Raw genomic sequence first — 23186 nt, 5'->3', positions numbered from 1 at the left:
AAATGCATATTAGTGATTATTTTATGGCTATAATTTTCAATATAAGGGATAATAAATTATGCTATCACGAACCAGCTTAATGTATGTATTTAAATCTGACTTAATTAAGAAATTCCAGTTCTTATCCATATAAAAGCTGAAAAATGAAGAATTCATGCTTGTCTTCAATTAAAAAGAAAATATAGTCACTGACATATTGGAATTTAATCACAGGTTAGTCTGGATAGCCAGAAGGCAAATGGAATACCTTATGATTACTTTGTTTTATGAGGGTAAGTAATAATGAGAAACCAATATTTTTTGGTTTCTTTGCAAACATAAATCAACATATTATGTACATTAAAAAATTTATCACTATAATTACCAGGGTGTGGTAGTATTATGGAATCACAGATCGAATCACACTCTTCCGCTAACGGATTCCTATCTTTCTAGCACAAATTTAAAAAAATTGAAAAACCTTAAAATTGAAACATTGGGTAAACAAGAACTCACCAGCAAAGGCTGCCTGCCTACAACAAATTAATAATTAAAATAATGTATTTCTAGTGTGAAGATAAAGGTATATATTTTATATCCACTTCAGTAATTGCAAACAATTACTCGAAGATGGCCATGTATTTTTATTTGCCTATTGGAAATAAAAGTCGAGTTTTGGTGGAATATTATAGAATTATATATTTTAATAATTGGTTACAAACATGAGAATTGGAACATACATAAAATTCATTGCATTGGAATAATGGGTTTGCGAACACCCTAAAAAGTAACAATTACCAAATATAATTATTTCACCAACTTATTTAACAAATATTGTAAAATTATAAAAGTTATAAGTAACATTAAAAAAAAACGAGTGGACCGTAGTAATATTTTCAATTTTTGTAAGTGTAATCTGGGCAATGGAAAGCATTGAAGCCCTAAAGTATGATAATATGTCGACAATTTCTGTAAGAGAAATGCATTCTAAACATTAATTTTGTAACAATTTGTTGGCAGTAGCGCAACGCCTATCATGTGTAACAATGCTTACATTTTCCACTGAAGAAATCTACGGGTATAACCATACCTAAATGTTAATGTTCTTATTTACTTTCTGAGGAGCATTATAACAAAGCTGAGCAAACTTATTGCGAAGAGTCTGTCGAAGTTCTTGACGCTTTTCTGTTATGTTGTGTCTTGATTTAAACTCCATAACATCTTCAATTGGAATACAATCATGTTCTTCATCCGATTCCTGAAAATAAATTACCAAAATTATTGCTTCAATATGAACCGGATTTTGGTTATGTGGTAGCGTAACAAACTTACGGATACATTCTACCACAACCTGATTTCCATTTTCTAAAATTCATTTATTTAAGAGTTGAAAATTGCTCCAAAATTAAAATATTTAAATAAACTGTAAAAATCTAACTATTAATATAAAAAATATACGCATTTATCTTGTCAGATTGAGTGATGAAAAAAGTGTGGTTCTGAAAATCCAACATTAAAAAAGTAACATCACATAAATTAATTATACAATTATTATATTTGAATGTATCTTTTGATAAAACTAGTAATGTATCTAAGATTACATCAGTTAAATTAACATTTACAATTTTCTACTTACTAACTAAATTTAAATCATACTCACAAGTAACATTTCTTGAAGTGATAGAGTAAACCCAGATTTAGCAAATTTATTTTTTTTGTTGCAGTTTATTACAGTTGTAGAATCTACTAAGCAATCGGCCCTTTCATGATTGCAACAACTGTCTGAACAAGCAACTTCCGAACCTTCAGGGGAGCTAGGAGAACTAGATGATCCGGAAACAGTGTCGCAGCAACCATTATTATTCTCTGAGGAATAGCCACAATCTTGCGAATGTTCACTGGATGACCAGCTTCCTTGGACCAGTCTTTTAGAAATAATGCTTGACCCTTGAACACTATGGCAGGAATGACAAGATCCCACATTTAAATCTTGACTATAAGGAAGGCACCCTTGATTACTGATGCTTATTGAGTTTACTTCTATAGCTAACACTTTGTTATCAGCCAGACAGTTATCACACCGACAAGGTTCTGTTTCTGCACACTCTTCTATGTCTACATCATCACATTTATCTTCTTCTGTCCTACGATCTTTCTTCTTGCGCCTGCGGAGTTTCTTCTGTTCTTTCCTTTGTTGTTTAGCCGCTTCTTCTTTTGTTATTTCTTCATAAAGCAGTTCGAGTTTGGTAACACCACACTTACGCTCCACAGCAGTCTCAAACTTACGGTAGAGTGCATCAACTGCTACTGCTGCAAGAACCTGACAAGTGCCTTCTTCTTCCTTTAGTCGAAGGGATATCCTGTGTAGCCTCTCGTATAAGCAGATGCCCAGACATATGAGAACTTCTTCTTGAGCTATTTCTAATGTTTTAGCGTGCCGTTCACGATGGCTGCCTAAAAGTTCTGGTTCAGCTTTCATTATTAGGTTTTTGATATAATCTGTATCAGCTGACAGGTGAAGATGCTTATCAAACATGCATCGGCGAATTCCATCATACAGGGCACTTACGTATCCTTTTTCTTTAGTAGGCTCTTTTTCTTCAACTAGTAACTGATATGCTCGAATAACCTTTGTCCTGCATTCCCCGCAGAATCTATGTTTCCTTAAGTAGTTGTCTAAAGTATCTTGTAATGTTTGGAAATTGATAAAGGTGACTTCTTCTCTGCACTGAGTTTGCATACAGTCCCAAACATCCCTCCAAGAACCGCTCATAATTCGAGATCTACTCGACTCCAAGGAATGAAGAACACAACGACGACTTTTCTTTGACCGGGGCTGGTTTTCTACCAAGCACTGTAATTGAGAACTGAAATAAAAGATAAATATTAGCAAAAAATACCATTATATTAAAGATTAAATCTTCCAGGAAATAAAATTCAACGAGAGATTAACTTTGACTTTAAAAAATCACACCTTATTTTAATAAATTTAAAAAGAACAATGATAGACCGAAAAAGATCAATAGTATCTCCGTTTTAGAACAATCAGTGGATGATATCTGACATTGAGAAGAACATTTTAATGCTGGGAAAAAATAAAATCTATTTAGAAATAGTTACCTGGTTTTAGTCTGAAATACCAAACTTATTTGGCTCATGAAGCTTTGATATTTTACTTTTAGATCTTTACGTATTTACGTTAAAGCTCTTTTAAAACTTTAACTGGTGATCAATGGAACAAAAACAAACGAACCATTACACCGTAAGTAGAGGACAGAACGCCACACCACTCTGTCTTTGTATACAGACCCCCTTCCTCTACAATCATACATCTTCGCATACCAAACGTGATCAATTGATTTTTGTTGAATTAGCTGTATGACTATTTTAGAACTCTTTTCTTTAACAGGAAAAGATTGTTGCAAATTACAATCTATTTTTTTTTTAAAACACAATTACCTGTGTCCATGCAGCAATGTACAGAGGGCTTGCGGTTTGACTAATTTATCTTGCTTTACAGTTAATATTCCATCGGGAGTCACCACAAGTGGGTCTAGAGTAGAGTGACCTGAATCCATCAGTTGACAAAATAATCTTTCCACACTGAAACAAATTATTAACAAATATTAAACACTTATGTGTCACTCCTGATACTCAGGCATTCTAGTTTTGGGGTCAATGCTACCAATAAAACATAGACATTGATAAATAAAAACATTTTACTCAGAATATTAATTTTATTATAAACAAGACAAAGAAATTATGTTAGATAAACAAAACTATTATTCTGACAAAATTTTTGACTGAATATGTATTTTTAATACTTAGGATGTGAATGCATTTGTAGGCAATGTACAGTTTCACAACTCTTGGAAGAAAAAAACAGGTTTGTGACAGTCACTGATGGAAATTCAAACAATTGGAAGGGTAAAAATTAGGAACTCTTACAATTATCTTTTTTAATTGTTTCTTTAAACCTTATGAAATTTACAGAACTGAATACACACACTTCAAACACGTTGAACAAACGAGAACATTTACAATCAATAAATCCTTTATTGATTGTACATGTTCTCGTTCATAAATGAGATTTTATTTTAATATTTATCACATTTGCGAAAACGTTTTGTGACAACCATTCTTACCTACAACTGGTAATAAGTTTATATATGTTCTGTAAAGTAAATCGCATTACTACATTTCAAAATTTTAAAGATTTTTAAAAAATCGACAATAAAATGGGTGAGAGGTCCCCGAACTTTAAGGGACTTGAATAAGTTCTCGTTGTTTCCAGACAGATGTAGTCTTTTTACATCAGCCAATACTACAACCAACTTCATCGTGAAGTTCACCATTAGGCTTATAATGACAGTATATGTTATTCCGCCGAAGTGTAAATACATATTTTTTCATAGCGTTAAACATGTCAAATTTTATAGTAAAAGAAAAAAAGAGTATTTGCTGTCATTACTTTTTTGAAAAAAAATCTGAAGCTGAAGAATTCTTATGGAGACTTATGGTGACCATGCTTTGTCAGAAATAACATTCAGAGATTGGATTCGACACTTTGAAAATAATGATTTTGATGTTGAAGATAAAGAATGCTTAAGAAGGCTGAATCACACTACCCTTATGGAAATTGCGCTCATCTAATAATAGTGTATTTTAGAAGTGTTACTATTTTATCCTATGAACTTTAGTTTTACACTAGCTTTAAAGAAATTCAGAAACAATCTGGTATTAAAGTTCAATAAACCTGTAAAGGAATAACGTACTAATTTGTTTGTGCATGCATTTAAACTGTAAGGACAGACACAATCATGACTAATATGTTTGCTGGTACAAGCAAGTGAGGGAAGAAAGCAAACTTGGAAATCTCCACCAAAAACGGAAAATGAGTTATTGATGCCAAAATAAACTATACATAAAAACCTACCTACCTAAATAATAACGTAATTCAAAACTGTTTCTAAATCTAACAAGAATGTATTTCAATTATACTTGACACTGCAAACTTAGCATTCTCCATTGAGTTAAAGCATAATAAGAAATCTCACAATCACACACTAGAATTTCTTCAAAAACTACATTGCCGCTTAATACATTTGGAAGTTGGTTGTGATTTTTTGAGAGTGAATTTTTAATTGATATATTATAAAATTAAGGTGTTTCAAGTACATAAAAGATACAATTAATAAAAATACCAGTTATAAATAAAATAGCTAAAAAAAGTGCTTAGAAATACGAAAAATAATCAAATAAGTATATTTAAAATAAAAAGATAAGAAATGAAAATGATTTTTTATCTTGGCTTATACACTAAACATCATAATTTTCCTTTTTTTAATTAGAAAAATGTCAGAAGCATGTCACATTATATCATATTTTTATTTCTTAATATGTCAAGTAGGTGTTTTTTTTTCAGGTACAAACTAAAAGAAATGCCAGAATATCGCACTTGTGAAGATAATATGAATGAATTTAAATGTCCTACTTGTTCATGTTAAAAATAAAATATTGATATTCGAAAACATGGAAATCTTAGAAATTAAAAAAAAAACAATTCATACAACAAAAGAAAATAAACAATATTTCCTTTAGTCCACCCCTGTCTAGTTTTAAAGACTGTTTCCATCTCACTTCAAACCTCCCATCTTCACAATAACAACATAACATAACATATTAGGTCCATATGTTTAAATTTAATATTTATTTATTGTTAAAATTCTAATAAGATTCATTACTTAATTATGCCTTGATAAAGAAGCTTGTGTAGCTTTAAAATCGGTCAGTAGAAAAAAAAGTGGTTAAAAGCAAAGTTGTTTTATATTTATTTTATCAATTTAACTTTAATTAAGAAAGTAATTTTCATTGTTTGATTTATTGAACGTAGTCCACTCATTTTACATATATTTTTTATTATTTTATATTCTACTCTGTACTTTAAAAAAATCTAACTTTTAAATTTTTTATAAATTCGATACTGTATTGTTTTAATTATGTTTAAAAACCTGTCAGCTAAGTAAAGTTTGTTTCTTTAATAAATGGTGTCTCACATTTTATTTTTAAATAAACTCATTCTTCTACGGATAACTTTTTTGTTACTCTATAGTATAGATCTTATGATCTCGATTTTATTATAAACATTATTAAACAAAATATATTTTTATTATTACTTACCTACTATGGGCATGCAGCTTTGTTAGTTATGATTATGTCTTTGAAGTCCATAATACGAAACAAAAATGGCGGCATTTGTTTAATTTATAAAGCGAATTTAGATATCTCCATCTACTGATTTGCTTTTACTAAAAGCAAAATTAGAAATGTCATTTCTCTTAATTATGCAAAATTAGATATTTCCACATTTTTGTAGCATATGGAATCTATGTTTTCCAAAATGGTACATATTTTTTTTTAAAGTTACTAGTTTTTCGCAAATATCTCAGTAACTCCTTCAATGGAGATTTCTAAGTTTGCTTCTAATACCCCCAAGAATAAGGACTATTAGTAACCTCATTTTGTTAACATAAATTTATAAGTGATGCTCAAAGGAGCGGAGCAGTGGCTGGTTCACAATGTCCTTTCAATGTGTTTTAGACCACCGAGACCCCTCTAAGCCTCTCTGCTTCCACCAGAGATCTATCTACACTGTTAGGAACCAATAAAGTAGGTGCGGAATCTAATTGAATAAAGTTTAGGTTAATTTTTTATAGGAAGCCTCGGATAAAAATAATGAATTTAATTCATTACAATATTTCAATTTGTATTAAGATTAACAAATTACAACAGGGATGGAGAATACCTTAAAGAAGACTTCCATATTACCTTCTTTAAGGTATTCTCCATCGCTGTTGTAATTTGTTAATTGATTTTATTTATATTTCATATCAATTCTCATAAGTAATGACTTTTGTGTTTTAAAAAACTTCTTACTCTTGTCTACATCCAATGGTGCGCAGGGCATTGAATTAGTACACCAATGAGGAAGTTCAGTGTTTATTTGTATTTGTTAGTAGACTATAAAACCATTAAATTACTTCACGTGTGGCATCTCAAATTCTCTACCCCCATCTTCTCGATGAGTTCTGCTGATTGGTAAGTTGATTTGGCGTAAATCGGAAATCTATCACAACTTTCTTATCATTGGTTGATTCGGAAGAACTGGTGACGTCATGCAAAGTAGTTCGTTTTTATTAAAATCATTTTTATTATTTTTTCAAACATTTGCAAGAAACTTCGCAGTTGCGGTTTAATGCTCTATGAACTTCTACGAAATTTTTACCGCATGTAAAAATATTTTTTTTATATCCAATTTCTCATAGGGCTGAACTTCCTCATGTGCTCCATGAAGACAACACGATCAGTCTTGCACTTCAGATTTAGTCTAGAAAGTTAGATAGTGGCGAAAAAACAGAAACTGACCTAAAAGAGGAAAGGCTTTCAAGTACATACTTACATTAGTAAATATGTACTGTTTTATGTCAAAAATTCAACTCCAATGAATTTAGAGATATAGAAAAGCAAATTTAGTTCAAGAATAAAATAAATTTACAAAAATGATCAAGTTACAGAAGTCAACGATGGAACTGGATTTACGGGTCAATCAGAATGATGTGTTATTGACAAATAGCAATTCAAAACTATTCAGGGGAAAATAATTTTAACTGCGGCAACTAATTAATTAGCACTGTTGTATTTGTTTTTCTACATTTTGAGTATTGACTAATCCATACTAAGACATTAAAAGCAGTCATAGGCACAAATTGACAGATATTTACATATTTAATTTAGAAATGTAACTGAAAAATTAGATATCTTATGAGAAACGCAATATTAAATTTAGTTTAGTGAATAGACTTTTGTTTTCTTCCTGCAAAATTACTGAAAACATTTGGACTGTTTTTTGTGCGAAAATTTGCGCCATAAGCAATTTTTAAAGTCTTTACCTTCTTCTGCAGCCAACACAAGGAACCGTCTGGCCGAGTATGAAAAGGAGGTCTTCGCATGTGACTTGGAATGATTCCTTAATTTCGTCGGGACCGAGAATGTTGTACTTTCTAATGAAGTCTTCTAACTCTCGGCCTTTGACATCAGGATTGTCACACACGAGACCCATCGTGTTTAAGTCCATTATCATCTAAAACAATCGAAAAATGTGTATTAAACCAAACCTTTTGAAGAACACTCGCCATAAAAATTAAAAGAAAACATTTTGATAAGGAATATTATAACGTCACGATATTGAATGGTGGAAATAGAGCATCCAGAAAACTTATGGTAACGGCGATGTATTGCAGAAAAGTGATAAATTATTACAAAATTTTGTTAGAAATGCCGTTTTCTGCGTATTATTTGCTTAATACAGAGATAAAACTAAAAAATATCAGGACAACGACGAATGTCAAAGTGCATTACTAATTCACTTACTGTAAGATTTTCATTGACGACAAGTGGGAGTTGTCGTCGCTTTATGACAGGATCTTTATCGGAACGATAAATATCGACTAATTTCGCCATTTCGTGGTATTTAAAATTAACGACAAATGATGAATTTCAATAGCAGATACCCAATTAACAGCCTCCCGTCACGAAAAATAACACGTCGTGTTGCTACTAGAACGACTTCCGCCTTGAAAGCATCAGTCTAACGTTTAACGGCTGTTAAATATAAAACATAACACATAAAGTACTTAAAAATGGGGCAACATTAGACGAACGTGATGTCAAGGAAAAATATAATAATGTAGATAGTAAATAATTATATGAAGTATGAACTAGTCTCAATTAAAAAATATATTTGTTATATTTAAATAGTCAATAATTGCGAGATTAATTGATATTTTGAATTTCTTTCACGTGTGTTTTATTTTGAATAGTCATTTGTATTTATACATTTTATACTATTTGTGTAAACCATAATGTTAACTCTCCAAGGCATTAAACAAAATATAACTGCAAATAAATACATATTTTGGGATAGAAACTTAGGGATGCATAACATAAGTACGATTGAATTCACATTTTTTTTGCGTTTTAATGTGGGTACGTTTAAAAATTGTTAAAACGATATGGTTAAAATATGCCATTCAAACTAATTTCTTCCACTGTTCTAAATTATTTCCTCCTCTGTATCTCTATCTTGTTATGGTGGTGAGACTTGAGTATTTTAATGATTTACCAAGCTATGCTGGTGTTAGTAAATACCAAAAGGGACTCCCATGCCAGACAGGTTAGTGTTGAGAAATCAGACGAAAGGAGATCGAATATGGTAGCCCATGTCTAAGTGGGTAGATTGAGCCGACCTCAGGGATTACAAGGCGTTTGCCCACAGACCTCAGGCCTTGGGAGCGTAGGACTAATCACTTTACCTTCTAAAAACTCATTAATTACTAAACCTCCATAAAATGCCTAGGATACCGGCATCCCTTATACCCGACCCGGCAACGCAAAAAAGTCAATTCATTCGAAAAAAACACTTCTATCCAATAAATCTTCCTTGCGCATCGGTACATACAACGCGCGCACAATGCAGGTCCTCGGAAAAGATATTCACGCAACTCGTATCATGGATAAATATAAATTATATATCCTTGGTATAAGCGAGTCGCGTTAGAAAGGATCTGGAAAGAGAGTATTGGAAAAACACTCACTTATATACTCCCCGTGGTCAATAGCAGTATCTTTGTAGCCTAGAGAATGCCTATGATGCAGTTATAGTTGCCGATTCAGTCACGGGTCTTCAGGCCTGTGTAGATAGCTTAAATAGGTATTCCGCAAGCATGAGTTAAATCAATATCGCAAAAACTTATGTACTGTGTAATACTTCATGCCTTGATGCCCAATATCGACTTTGTTTGAACCATGTCATCTTAAGAGATGAGATTATCAAATACTAGGGCTGGTATTCTAAATGCTCTCGTGGCCGTATTATCTCGTGTATTTTGTATGTAAATACACGAGATAATACTGTTATCTCGTGAATAAAAAACTATTTTCTCGTGCCATGAGAGTGGTTTAAAATAGCACCCCAGGGGTGCCACATTCAACAGTATAAAGGCTGTTTGGAGATCGAATATTTACCCAAAAACTAAATTCCGCCTTTATAACTCATGCATAACACTTATTTTACTCTACGGATGCGAATCGTGGCACACCTCACGAGGGCCAAAAACAGCAAAATATACAGAGTTTCGAGAGTAGAGGTCTCTGAAGAATCTTGGGTGTGTGACTTTGTAAATAATGAAGTAATGAGAAAACGGACGGAACAAACTCCGGAGACAACTGTCATCAAACGGAGGTGAAATGGTTGGCTTGGCCATGTACTGCGGGTGCCTTTTATTTTACAAAGTATCAGGTTCTCGACTTTCTGGACTCCACTGCTTACTGTTCGTCGGCAGTTCGTATCAGAACTATGGGACGCGAACCTGACTTGGGAGGATGCACAGGAGCTGGAAAACGACAGAGATGCTTGGAGGATCTTTGTGGACACCATATGCTCCAACTAGGGAGAAGACATGGAATGATGATGATGATTCAAGCTAATTTTCACTAATAAAATACAATTTTAAAAAGGCAGTTAAAAAATATATCGTGATGTTAAAAAGGTGTATATAATAACTAGACTAGGTACATCTCGTATTACATAGTATATTCTATAGGTATTTATGAACGCTCTCTCGAGGGTAGAGAAACCGTTGCAGAACGTAATTAATTAGGTGATAGCAATGCTTTCTTTACTCCCTAGAGAGCATTCAGAATCGCACTGTAGGTTTTGTTGTTTCTATATATGCTCTCTCATTGTAATTCATAAATAATAAATGTTACTTGTTTTCGACCGCTATTATTGTATTTTAGTAGAAGGCTTCAACAAAAGCAAAAAAATACGTACGTAAAAATATTTAGCTTATTCTTCTTTGTTTATTGGTTTTATCACCTCCCTACTGCGGTATTCTAGCAACGCAAAAAGGGTATTGCTTCTAGTCAGTGTCGAGTTCTATTACAATATTTTTTTTATTTAATAATTTATTTATTTCACCATAAACACAAACATATTTGGTACTTAACACCATATTAATTAATAGATATTTTCATAAATATAAGTTTATTGGGACTGAGGACAGGAGCGTTAGAATATGAGTAGGGAGTTAAATGTTAGTTTCGGAAAGGGTCAGATAGGAACTAAAGACAACAATAATGTCTAGGGCATCCAAAAAAAACATTAAATTAATATTTGAGTTACTACTTACATAAATACTTTAATTTTCAGAGAATTTTGTAACAGTCGTATATAACTTTTACTGAAAAAATGGCAATCGAGTTACGGTAAAGCAGAATTTGAACCGCAGACATTTGATCCGTGAGTCCACAATACTAACACGGGACCACAAATCAGTTAAACATGGTTTAGATCTTCCTCCTCAAGTTTACATTCGCACATGGCCAAATCCTGGCTTTGCTAAAATGTGCGTATTTTAAATGAAAATAATAGCAATTTCATTATTATTATTATTAAACGAATACACCATTATTCATATATGAAAAATTCAAATGAGTTATATGGTATATTTTAAAACTATAAAATTGTATGGTTTGTTTATAAAATTAGCGTCGTTGTCGTTTTTCTGATTTTCCATTTTAAATTAAATTTATTTGACAATAAAAAAAGCTGTCCTACTTTGTTGGCATATAGGTCATTCATATAGTATAATTTCCGTGAAGTTTTATATAATACCTCCTTATTTTTTTCTCACTCAACAAGTCAAAAAACTTGAAATTATAAATCTGTGGCGTCGTGTATAATCTCTGGCGTCGAGTGTCAAAGCAACGTCAACGTCAAACAAGAAACGAGATCGTAATTTTATTTTGTGATTCTGTTCTTAATGTCGAATTGGATGCTACAAAGTATCAATTAGTACTATAATATCTGCAACGAATCAGAGATCTGAGTTATCAGTTATCATTGTCTATAATCAAGTCGGCATATAACATCTATGGCTGTGAGAATAGTAAATATTATTAGCACGCTTTGAAAGCTGCAAACGAATTCTGTTTGCGTTTAAAGTTTTTATAAAGCTCCCTGAGCGAATTGTTTGCTTCATAAGGTGTAGCTTTCTTTGTAGCTTTCTTTGAGCCAAGTACTCATTTCAAAGTCATGAATTTTAAAGTTTTACCTTTGTTAACCGTCATTTTGGGTATTGTTTTATTTTACTTTCAACAACATATTTTAGTATCTCTCTCAAACATTTACTCTAAATATTTAAAACCCAAAAATAAGGATGAGATATTGTTCACCGTCAGTGAACTAAAAATGTTCAATGGAGTGAATTCAGATTTGTTATATTTGTCGATTCTGGGGAAAGTATATGATGTCACAGCCGGAAAACAACATTACGGACCCGGTTCAAATTATAATATATTTATAGGTAAATTTGTAATTATTATTATTCACATTCATGAAATATTTACACTTTCATAAAGTTCTGTTTGGTCACCAAATTTGAGCCTACATAGAATGTTTGTAGCAGTCAATACCGTGTTGCTGCTTAAAAATCGCCAGTTTTCAAACAATATAGTATATTGGATTATTTAGCAGTTAAAACCTGTCTTAGATAGTTCATCGCATCTGCCCGATGCATCCAGTGCGAACTGCTTTAGTGTTATTAATTTTACATGACTAAACCATCTCAGAGATCCTGTCTTAATCTTATTAATTGTACCTGTCTCAGATTTGCACTTACGTCTGATTTCATCATTCATAACCCTGTAATATTTTCCACGCATTTGTCTAAAAGATCGTATTTCGACTGCTTTCACTTTGCTCTCATCCTTCCTCTGCCAGTTCCATGTTTCACTTCCATACATAAGTGTTGGGACTAAAACTCCGTTGTGCACTGCCTGTTTAGCCTCGATTAACATATTTTTATTAGCAATTCCTGTGCTTAGTGCGCTGTTCATTATGTTGTCCGCATTCATTATCCTTTCAATATCTATTTCTATTTCTTGATAACACACTTCACAGATACATAAACTCTTCTACTTATTCAAGACATTAGTTGTTTACATTTATCATGCAATCAGTAACATCACTTCGCTTTTCAAATACCATCACTTTTGACTTACTTTCGTTCATCACCAATGAGGAAGTTCAGCCCCAAGGGAAATTGGATATAAAAAATGTTTTCTTATTAGAACTTGAATCAGGTCCAGGGCCCCTGGTTATATCAATCTGCCTCAATCGCTCCTTTACAGTTTGCATAGTAATAGCTCCTGAGCCCATACCGCACTGATTATAATCAAGAGCACCATTTACATCTGTAAACTGCAATGATGGGTTCATTTGATAGACTGAAGCGAAATATTCTGAGAAAAGATTAACAATTTGTTCACCGTTCTCTACATGTATGTTATTTAGATTCATAGATTGTGGAATACAGTTTGTGGTTCTCAATGATTTGGAGTAAGACCAGAAACATCACAGTTGAATTGAATTGAATTGACATCAGTTTGAATTGCTGACTTAACAGAATTTATGAAGGAGTTGTAGCATTCCTTTTGATTTTTTTTTATCTTGCTCTTAAAATGTATAATGATCTGAAGGATTATTATATTTTTTAGCTCGGAGTCTTTTTTAAATTTTTTTTTAGAAGTTTTATGAGTGACTGACTAAACCATAGTGGGTAATGATTATTTGATTTTGATTAGCTTGTTGAAATGTTCACACACTTGTTGAAAATTAAAAAAAAACTTTATCTTTTTTAGGCATAAATTTGTCAATTATTTTATTTTATTTTATTTTATTAGGGAAATCAACAGTTCTACATACTTATTTTTAGTAAACAAACAGATATAGTGTATAAACTCAGAACTAATAACAGATTTCCACATAGTATACAAAGTTAGTAAAGAAAATATATATTACATATCAAATAAATACATACAATTTATACATATAAAAATGTTATTTTCAAGTACTCAATAATCAAAGATTTTTTAAATATTAATTTTAAGAACATGAAGTTACTGTTAATTGGGCGGGATAAGGACAAAAATGCTTGAAGAGAGGATAAGGAGGGGGGGGGGAGATGTACATATTTATTATTATAATGTCTACTAAGTTACATAATACATTTTTAGTGTAAATTTTAAATCTGACAGAGTGATGTTTGTATAATCTATATTTTTAAATTTTGTAATTGAAAAAGTCCTACGAAAAAAAGCATTTTTAACATACGATGTTTTACTTATTGGTACATGAAACAGGTGGTACCGTCTACAAATCCTGGCTGGCACATGTATTGTTATTAAACCAAGCAGCTCTGTACAGTCAACCATTCCTGTCACAATTTTGTAAAGCAGTAGTTGATAATTAAGCATGTTACATAATTTGTCATAGAACAACTGCACTATAGTGTTAACATCTTTGATATTATTAAACAATAAGTTCCAGTCTGTGGACAATAGCTCATGGTGACAGCTATCAAGATTTCCCCTTTTGAAATTATATTTATCATCAAAATGATTTATTTTTAGAAATTTGATTCTTTCTGAGTTTACATTTATACTAAATGGAGGGTGATGGTGATCTATGTTTGATAATCCCGCCGCTGGAAAAACATCAATATTAGTTTTATCAGAAAAAAACTAGGTCTAGGATTTTTATCATTTGAGTTGAGTAAATTATTAAATTGATAGAATTTACATAATAATGACATGTTAACTAAATGCTGGGCTTTTTGATTCACTTAATTAGAAATATAAAATATTCTGTTATTAAATGTGCTGTCAGGGTCCCATTTTATTTCTGATATATTAAAATCTACAATTATTATGAGCTTAGGTCAAATATGAATTTAGGTCAAAAATTATAGAAATTTTGAGAGAAGTAGAACTTTATTATTATATACATATTTTTTCATTTCGTTTCATTTACATTTATTATATTGAACATAATTAAAATTATTGTATTAAGTGTAAACATTTTTTTTGGTGTGTTCATGAGTTTCTTACACTAATATACAAAGAAATTGGCAATATTTGTGTACAAACTGTTTGTTTACCTAATAAAATAAATAAATAAAATATACCTCTTTTTCGGAAAAAATCTAATTATTCAAACTTTTGATTATCCGAATGGGGTCCGGTCCCAATTGATTTAAGATAATTGGAGATCTACTGTATCTATTTTAGTAAAAACATAAAATTGATTTTTATTTATTTTGTTGTTTTACTTTAGGTCGAGATGCTTCTAAGTCTTTTATAACAGGAGAGTTCATCGACACAAACAAACAGTTGGATGCGGTTTTAGAACTTTCTCATTCAGAATTACTAGATTTAGAAAATTGGTCAAAACTATACGATAACCAATACATTTACAAAGGTAAAGTTTAAATTTATTATTAAATAACAAAATAGAAATTTGGCTTTTGAATGCCATAAATATAGAAATAAGTGTTTCATATTGTTTTATGAAAATTGTGTCCCATAACATTTCCTAGACAATTTTTTGTAATTTGTGAAAATGATGAAACAGATGTTATAAAATCATCCATGAAAATAATGTTTATAAAATCCAATTACTAATGTCAAAATCACAACTCTTATTTTTTCAACATCAATTGTAGTATGAGGGTTGATTGATGTGCTCCACCCCTGACCTATTTCAAAAGGGATCAGAAAAGTTTTGGTACCTTTTTTTTGACCTAATCCCCTTCGACTAATTCCAGCGACGCTCCAACATTTCTATAGCTTCCTGGTAAAACATTTGTCCAACCCCTGCCATCCACTCATCTACATAGTACATATTGTCATTCAAAAGTCTATTTCCACGTAAATGTTTCTTGAATTTTGGGAATAGGTAAACCTAGGTTTGTGAATAGCAGCCATTGACACTAACACACTGTGTGCTGGAGCATTGTCCTAATGAAACAGCAGCTTGCAGCATTTTGCGGTGGTCAGCGGCCTGTTGTAGGTTTCAACTTGTCGCTCGGTACTTTACACGTAGGGATACATAATGCATACACATCAGCTCGACTGGTCAATTCAAAGCAGACCAAGGGTGGAGCATATAAATCAACCCTCATACATATTATGTATTGTAATGATACATAATTACTTGGAGATCCACTGATAACCGTATAATTTTGTCTATTTTTTCATAAATAAATGCCACTTTGTGGCACTGAACTGAAAAAAATATATAATTATAATTCTTGATTTATTTCTTCCTCAGGCAAACTAATAGGCCGTTTTTATGATTCATACGGAGATAAAACTGAATATATGAGAAATGTAGAGCTGAAACTGAAAAACGCCATCCAAATTCAGTTAAAAAAAGATGAAGCGAGTTTGGAATATCCACCTTGTAATGCAGAATGGGATGCGACTTTGGGAAGCAGAGTTTGGTGCACAAAGAAAAGGTCTGTTGATATCAGACCCATATATTTAGATATCAGGGGTAAATTGTTCATATAAGCGATTATGTGCAGCTTACCATTATATTTGACTATCAATAATAATGTTTTATAGTAGTTTTAGTTAAGGGAAAATAAATTAAATAATTTGCATTTATTATAAATTACCATCATCCTTTATACTATTTTCCTAAAAAAAAAATATAAACATCTATGAGCTTGTGGTGTAATGGTCAGCGCGTTTGCCTACCAAGCAAGAGGTCTCGAGTTTGATTCCCGACATGGTTGATATGAAATATTTATTTAAAAGGGTGTTTTCACACTAGAATATTTCGTAGTCCCTGAACTGGTACCTGAAGGGTAAGGCTGATCATCTTATCTTTATGTAACAAAAAATGATCAAGATACGCTGCGATTGGTGTACTACTGCAGTGCCCTATGCACCATTAGATGCGGAAAGGGAATGATGATGATAAGCTCATCCAGCGCCCAGCCCATTCCCAGTGGCGGAAAGAAACTGGCCGATTACTTTAGCTTCTTCATATAAAATGTATACTGTATTTTGACATCTCAAAACACAGTTAATGTTTTTTCCTCCTTAATTAAGCTCGCAGATTACATATATTATTTAAAGCTTCTCTATTTGGAGAGTATCATTTCGAACATTATTTCCTAAGGACCATTTTCCTTTGATAGTATACAGTCGACATATTATGACACCCGTTTTTTCATCAGCCCATCTTAATTCAATGTTAGCGGCGCTCCGCCTGGCGCATGTGTCAATTTTTGGCATTATTCATTTTTAGAAGGAATCAAAGTGGACAGCCAATTTAAGCTAGTCAATTAAAAAAATAGAACTTTTTTTTACTTATTTGTGCATGTTATGTTCACATATAATTAATGAACAATATCTAAACATAACAGATTTGATTATTATACTAATGTCGTATGTATTGTTTATTGTTTGTGAACCATAATAAATACATAAAATAAATAAAAATATATAAATATACGTATGTAATTCTGTTTTCAATTTAATTTCATCTTGTGCATTTTAGCGGGGGAATAGATAGAGATTGGGAAGGAGTTCCAAGGATGCTGTACTCTAAAGGATCCTCTGAACCAAGATGTGTTTGTGTGAAGAACATAAAAGATGCAGACAGTAATGCACTATTAAAGAGCTACGAAAATTGTGACTCCTTATCAGTTAGTTGTGTTGTTAAGAACTCAGAGTCGTAAATGAAAATAATATAACACACTGGTTGAAACCTTTGAGCCTAAATATATTTGAACGTAGTTATTCAGAAAGCTAAAAAGAAAAAAATGGATATTGGTGTTTTCGGTTGTAGCAAGGTCAATTCTATGTTCTGCTAAAAACTGACAACTGCTTTCATACCAAAAACTGTAATAATCACCTTCTAAAATTGGTGATCACAAAAACGGCATTTCTCAATCCGCAAAAAACACCCACAGCACCAGAAAAATCTAACAGTACATTAAAAATCATTAAAACTAGTCAAATGTGTAATTAGAGTCTTGTTTGTAATATAAAAAACTAATGTATTTATCATTTGTCAATGTCAAAAACATTCCAACTGTTGTGTAGATTTTATTATTCACTCTTTTCACAAAGGTGCTTTTATCTCAGTTTCACTTTTCTATAGCTGGCTGCTTTCTGCATAACTATGTTCATTTGATGTAGAGTAATGAAATCTGTGATCCGTTGATTTTTGTAAAAAATATGATAATTTTCATTCCTTTTAAGAAGCATTTTAAGTGTTATATTTTTATTATGTCTTACAAATAAAATTATAATTATTATGAACACACATTTTTAGTAATTATTATGAAAAAAAAATTATCTTCGAGATCTGAAGTAGATACTTAAATCACAATTGACGGGTGGCATCAACCGGCAAATTTTTGCGTATGCATTTAATTTGTCTCAGCTGGTAGAAGCATGAACTTATCGTTCTACTCATTTGAGCATCAAGTGATAGGTCAGAATTGAGTAAAACTCCCAGTAGTTTAACGGTTTGTAAAGCGGTACTCCCTACATTGGGTAGAGCCATATCCTAGATCAAATTCTGTCGTCTGGCTGAAGCCACCATATTCCCTACTTTAAGGTATTCTCCATTCCTGTTGTAATTTGTCAAATAATTACTTATTTATTTATACTTTTACATTGTTTGTATTCTTTTTTTATACAGAATAATGTTCCCTCACTGGGGTGTCCCGTGCCGAGGGAAACATTTTACAAAATGTGAAACATGCTTAAGATTAGCTATTTAACAAAATTAACATAATAATAACACCATAAATACATATCATAAAGTCCAATTCGAGGCCTCCACATAATATTGTTATTTTAAATGTTGTCACATAAAAAATATACATAACATAAAATAACTAATCATACAAAACTTATAATATTACTAGAAATGTAAAGCATATTATTCAAAATATATCTACTTTTGAATATTGGTCACACAGTTGCACATTATAATATAAATAAAGTTGACCATACAGTGTACATTTATCATGTGCCTACATACAGAACTACACATAACCTGCATAATATAGGCTGCGGATTCAAGGCGCAACATCATAACTCGAATTATTTTTGGAAATTTCACTTTTAAAGGAAGTTAAAGATATGTTATTAATATCAATGCAATTTAATTTCTTATTACACATATTGCAGGTTCTATTTACAAATGAATTTTGAAAAGATTTAGTGGAACATTTAGAAATTTTAAAAAGGGATTAGTTTCTGGTCTGCGTTACTGGGACTCTAAAATTAATAAGTGATAGAATCTTAGGGCAATCTATCATGTTATTCAAAGTTTTATACATAAAAATGGCATCAGCCATATTCCTGCGAGTTTGGAGTTTAGGTAAGTTTGTAGATTCATCTGGACCTGTATTCTGAGTCAACCGTCTAAAATTGCAATACGATATAAATTTTGATTGTATAGATTCAATTCGGTTAATGTATTTTTTGTATTGAGGGCTCCAAGCGGGAGATGCAAATTCTAATTGACTTCGAACATATGTAAAGTAAAGAGTTCTAAGAGTGCGCGCATTATTGAATTCTTTCCATAGGGATTTCCATTCCGATTTACATTCGTATAAACGGAAGAGAAAATCTAACATTTGGTATGATTTTTTCACAATTGAGTTGTGCCTCAAACGTTAACTTATTATCAAGTAGAACCCCGAGATCCCGCATCTCATTAACTTTAGTAAGTACTTGATAGTCAAGGCAATAATTATGGATGATTTTAAAGTTGTTCCTCGAAAATGTTTTTAGCAAATAGAGCATTTTTTAATATTCAATTTTAGTAAGTTTTAATTACAATATAAATTTAATCTATAGAGATCTTCTTGGAGTTTGACACAGTCTAATTTTCATGTCATCAGCAAAAAGTAAAAAATTTGCAAATTTAAAGTACTTATCAATGTCATTGATAAAAATTATAAACTAGTAATAGCCCAAAATGCGATCCTTGTGGAACGCTTGAGGGTACATTTACAACATCGGAACTAAACCCGTTTATGACTACTGATTGTAGTTTATTATTAAGGAAAGACGTCAGCCACCTATGCAGATTACCGTGGATACCCAAATTCTATAATTTATTGAGTAATATACTATGCCTAACAGTGTCAAAGGCCTTTGAATAATCAGTTTACACTACGTCTACCTGAGTTCTTTCGTCCATTGCATTTAAAACAGATTCTAAAAATACAACAAGATTAGAAGTGACAGATCTAAATTTTACAAAACCATGTTGGTTCTCGATGATAATGTTTTTGACAGCATTATAAAGTTGACTGTAGACTATTTTTCAAAAAGTTTGCCAATAATAGTTAATTTTGAGATTGGATGATAATTTTTTATATCATTTTTGGAACCAGATTTATATATAGGTGTAATAAAGGCGCTTTTCCACATATCAGGAAGTATGGCTTCACTTAATGACAATTGAAATAGTAAAAATAATGGTTTGGCAATTTCATAACAACACATTTTAATGAAATATGAAGATATGTTATCACTTGTACTATTTGACAAACTTTTAATATGACCAATAATCATCCTTTTTGAAATTGAAATAGAAGATATGTTGACATGATCATCAGTTTGTATAAGGTAATTGTGTGTTGGGGGTGCAATGATTGAAGGAAGTAACAAAATGCTTTAAAAAAATAGTTCACAAATATCACTGGGGTTGTCCGCTGTAATATCATCAAGAACCATAGATTGCGGCAAACCATGATTTTTGTTTTTCCTCTTTCTTTTTTCTTTCTTCTTTCAATTCCAAAATTGCTTTGGATCTTTACAAATTTTAATCTCAGAGCCATTTACAAAACTTTTTAGGCAATCTTTGGCCATTTGTTTTCGTCTTGCGCGCATAATATTAAACTAAATCTTATCAAGGGGGTTATTAAATTTCTTCAATTTTTTTTTAATTTTTCTTTAGTGAGTTTAATTAATGCTGGACTGTACCATACAGGATATGAGTTATTTGATTTGCATTCTCTCGTTGGAATATTTACAGATATAATTTCCCTTAAGAAGTGATAGAATCTTTCTACAGCAGTGTTACTAGAAATATTAAAAATTCGCTATCCCAGTTGATATTCTGAAGGGAGTTGTAATTTGTATTATAATTTGCCTTTTTAAATAATGTTATAGTACGGGAGTGATTAGGCATCGGTGTAAAAACGGATAATTCAATTTTAATACATAGAGCGATACGGTGCCGACACTCAGGGATGAGAGGCTGGCTAATTTTGGAGATTTCCAAATTATAAGAACTTATGACTAGATCGAGATATTTGTTGTTATTATTTGGTATGCTGCAATACTGTGATAGACTAGTATACGATAATAAATCTGAAAATTTAGCTTTAGTAACAGTTTGATTACTATTCACCATACACATGGTCCCATCGATACTCTTATGCCATGAGGCTTGGGGCAGATTAAAATCACCTATTATAATAAATTCATCATTGGGATGTTTAGTTCTAATATCACATCATTTTTTGAGAAAGATTAGAGAATGAGATAAATGGTTAACGCCTGGTGGAATATAGACACAGCATAAGTTAATTTTTATATTATTATTAATAGTTAATGTTACCCATATGTCTTCAACTGATGATTCCCATACAAGTTGTTGAAAAGCTTTGTATTATTTTTTCAATCCAATCATTACACCACCACCTTCTCTATTATGACTGTAAACCTGATAACGGTCGTCAAATGGTTCAGAATTGTGAATATTAGGGAGTAGCCACGTTTCTGTTATAAATATAGCATCATAGTCGTTATTAGTCACATTAAGATAAAAGTCATTCATCTTTGAGCGCAAACCAGTTACATTCTGATAATATATATTTATTTGAGCTTTGGTCCTGAATTTTTATCTATAGAAAACCAACAACCTGGTAAGAAATTGCATGAAAGATAGTTAATAATTACAGTATGGAAAAGGCAGTTACAAAATAAAGTAAAGAATAATATATAAAAAATATCTTGCAGCACAAATTCAGAAGTCACTTGAAGTACCGGGCTAATGAATTGAATTATGTCGCGTGAGTGTTGCGGCGATGAGTTAAACTGGCTGCGCATGAATTACATGCTGGAACGGAGTGCCTGCATTGAGCTGATTTGTTAGGCTGACTGGGCGTTACCACACTCTGTGATCTCTTTATGTCTCCATGGTAGGAACGATGTTAATGTACTGCAAGAAGTTGCTTATGTGCAATACAGTTAGTATTACAGAATATAATGTATTTAATCCAATATGAAATGATGAACTTATAATATTAGAAATCAAACACTGATTTGAGTCTACTGAACACTTTATTTTATTTTTACAAATATAAAAACAAAATTTTCGTGACAATTGTTTCGCCTTGTTAGGGCATTTTTCAAATGAATGCCATATTTATTGAATGTTTACATATTTGTAAAAATAAAATAAAGTGTTCAGTGGACTCAAATGAGTGTTTGATTTCTAATATTATAAGTTTAAATATGGAGTTCTACAAAATAAACACTAAATCAATCAATGAAATGATGACTTGGTTCAATTGTCATCGCTTTATTTTTCATGAAATGATTTAGCATGTGTGTGCGTCATCGACGTATTATTATTATTTTTTACTATTATGAATTACCCAACCTAAAAGAGTTTGGTTAAAATTGTTGGATTTGCAAAGTGTTCCGTTCCTGAAAAACTCTGTACTAGATAGTAGTTGAAGAGGAAGATGAATGTGAAGAATAAAAGTTGCTATAAATTCCAACGAAACAGCCAATAGTAATTCCAATTCTGATCATGGGCTCCGTTCAGCAGATGATCCAGTAGCACTGAATTCAACAAAGAACTTGTCCAATGTTGCCTGTTTTTGTCTGCCCTGTAAAACGTTCCTGTAGTAGTAAATCAAATTATCATTACACACATTTAAATTTTGGTTGGAAGTGACGACAAATATGGGGGTTGACAAATAAAGAGGTTCCACTGTATATAGCTTTGAAATGTAATCTCTAAAATGAAACACAAGCAATTAGAATTTATATGTCTATTTTTATTAAAACCTTCAATCAAAAAATATTTTAAACTTGTGCCTTTTTTTAATTGCCAGAAGAAAGATCTTATTTGCAAATATCTCATTTTCCACTTTGTTTCTTACGTGGTTTTGATATTGAAAGACTTTATAAACTCAAAGTATGCGGTCAATAGTCCAGCCATTATAAATCATGTTACAATTAGCAGGTTT

The 23186-nt window shown here is 31.6% G+C and overlaps 2 protein-coding genes across 2 annotated transcripts; one reads left to right on the top strand and one right to left on the bottom strand.

Annotated features, from left to right (window-relative positions):
• Window positions 1–652: 652 nt before the first annotated feature.
• Window positions 653–8588, bottom strand: LOC148280971 (gametogenetin-binding protein 2-like). Its single transcript, XM_088227495.1, has 5 exons — window positions 8410–8588; window positions 7929–8119; window positions 3439–3582; window positions 1640–2846; window positions 653–1237 (listed from the first exon to the last, which is right to left on the bottom strand). Exons 1-5 carry the CDS (start codon window positions 8497–8499, stop codon window positions 1070–1072), a joined length of 1800 nt encoding a protein of 599 aa, XP_088083621.1. The 5' UTR covers window positions 8500–8588; the 3' UTR covers window positions 653–1069.
• Window positions 8589–11680: 3092 nt separating this feature from the next.
• Window positions 11681–18222, top strand: LOC148280970 (neuferricin homolog). The gene is made up of 4 exons (XM_088227493.1): window positions 11681–12404; window positions 15215–15358; window positions 16211–16397; window positions 17450–18222. Exons 1-4 carry the CDS (start codon window positions 12134–12136, stop codon window positions 17628–17630), a joined length of 783 nt encoding a protein of 260 aa, XP_088083619.1. The 5' UTR covers window positions 11681–12133; the 3' UTR covers window positions 17631–18222.
• The last annotated feature ends 4964 nt before the right edge of the window (window positions 18223–23186 follow it).

This window comes from Micrasema longulum, unplaced genomic scaffold (genome assembly GCF_059751315.1).
Source record: "Micrasema longulum isolate JH-2025_06_02 unplaced genomic scaffold, ASM5975131v1 h1tg000508l, whole genome shotgun sequence".
In the NCBI taxonomy this organism is placed as follows: Eukaryota; Metazoa; Arthropoda; class Insecta; order Trichoptera; family Brachycentridae; genus Micrasema; species Micrasema longulum.
The sequence above is the reverse complement of the archived record's forward strand: the minus strand, read 5'-3'. Positions and strand labels throughout refer to the sequence as shown.

Coding starts and splice junctions, on each gene's coding strand:
- LOC148280971 (XM_088227495.1), bottom strand. CDS start 8,499: ATGGCGAAATTAGTCGATATTTATCGTTCCGATAAAGATCCTGTCATA. Junction 3,583..7,928: donor TGTGTTGGCTGCAGAAGAAG/GTAAAGACTTTA, acceptor AATTTGTTTCAG/TGTGGAAAGATTATTTTGTC. Junction 1,238..1,639: donor CACTTCAAGAAATGTTACTT/GTGAGTATGATT, acceptor ATTTATTTTCAG/GAATCGGATGAAGAACATGA.
- LOC148280970 (XM_088227493.1), top strand. CDS start 12,134: ATGAATTTTAAAGTTTTACCTTTGTTAACCGTCATTTTGGGTATTGTT. Junction 12,405..15,214: donor AAATTATAATATATTTATAG/GTAAATTTGTAA, acceptor GTTTTACTTTAG/GTCGAGATGCTTCTAAGTCT. Junction 16,398..17,449: donor GTTTGGTGCACAAAGAAAAG/GTCTGTTGATAT, acceptor TGTGCATTTTAG/CGGGGGAATAGATAGAGATT.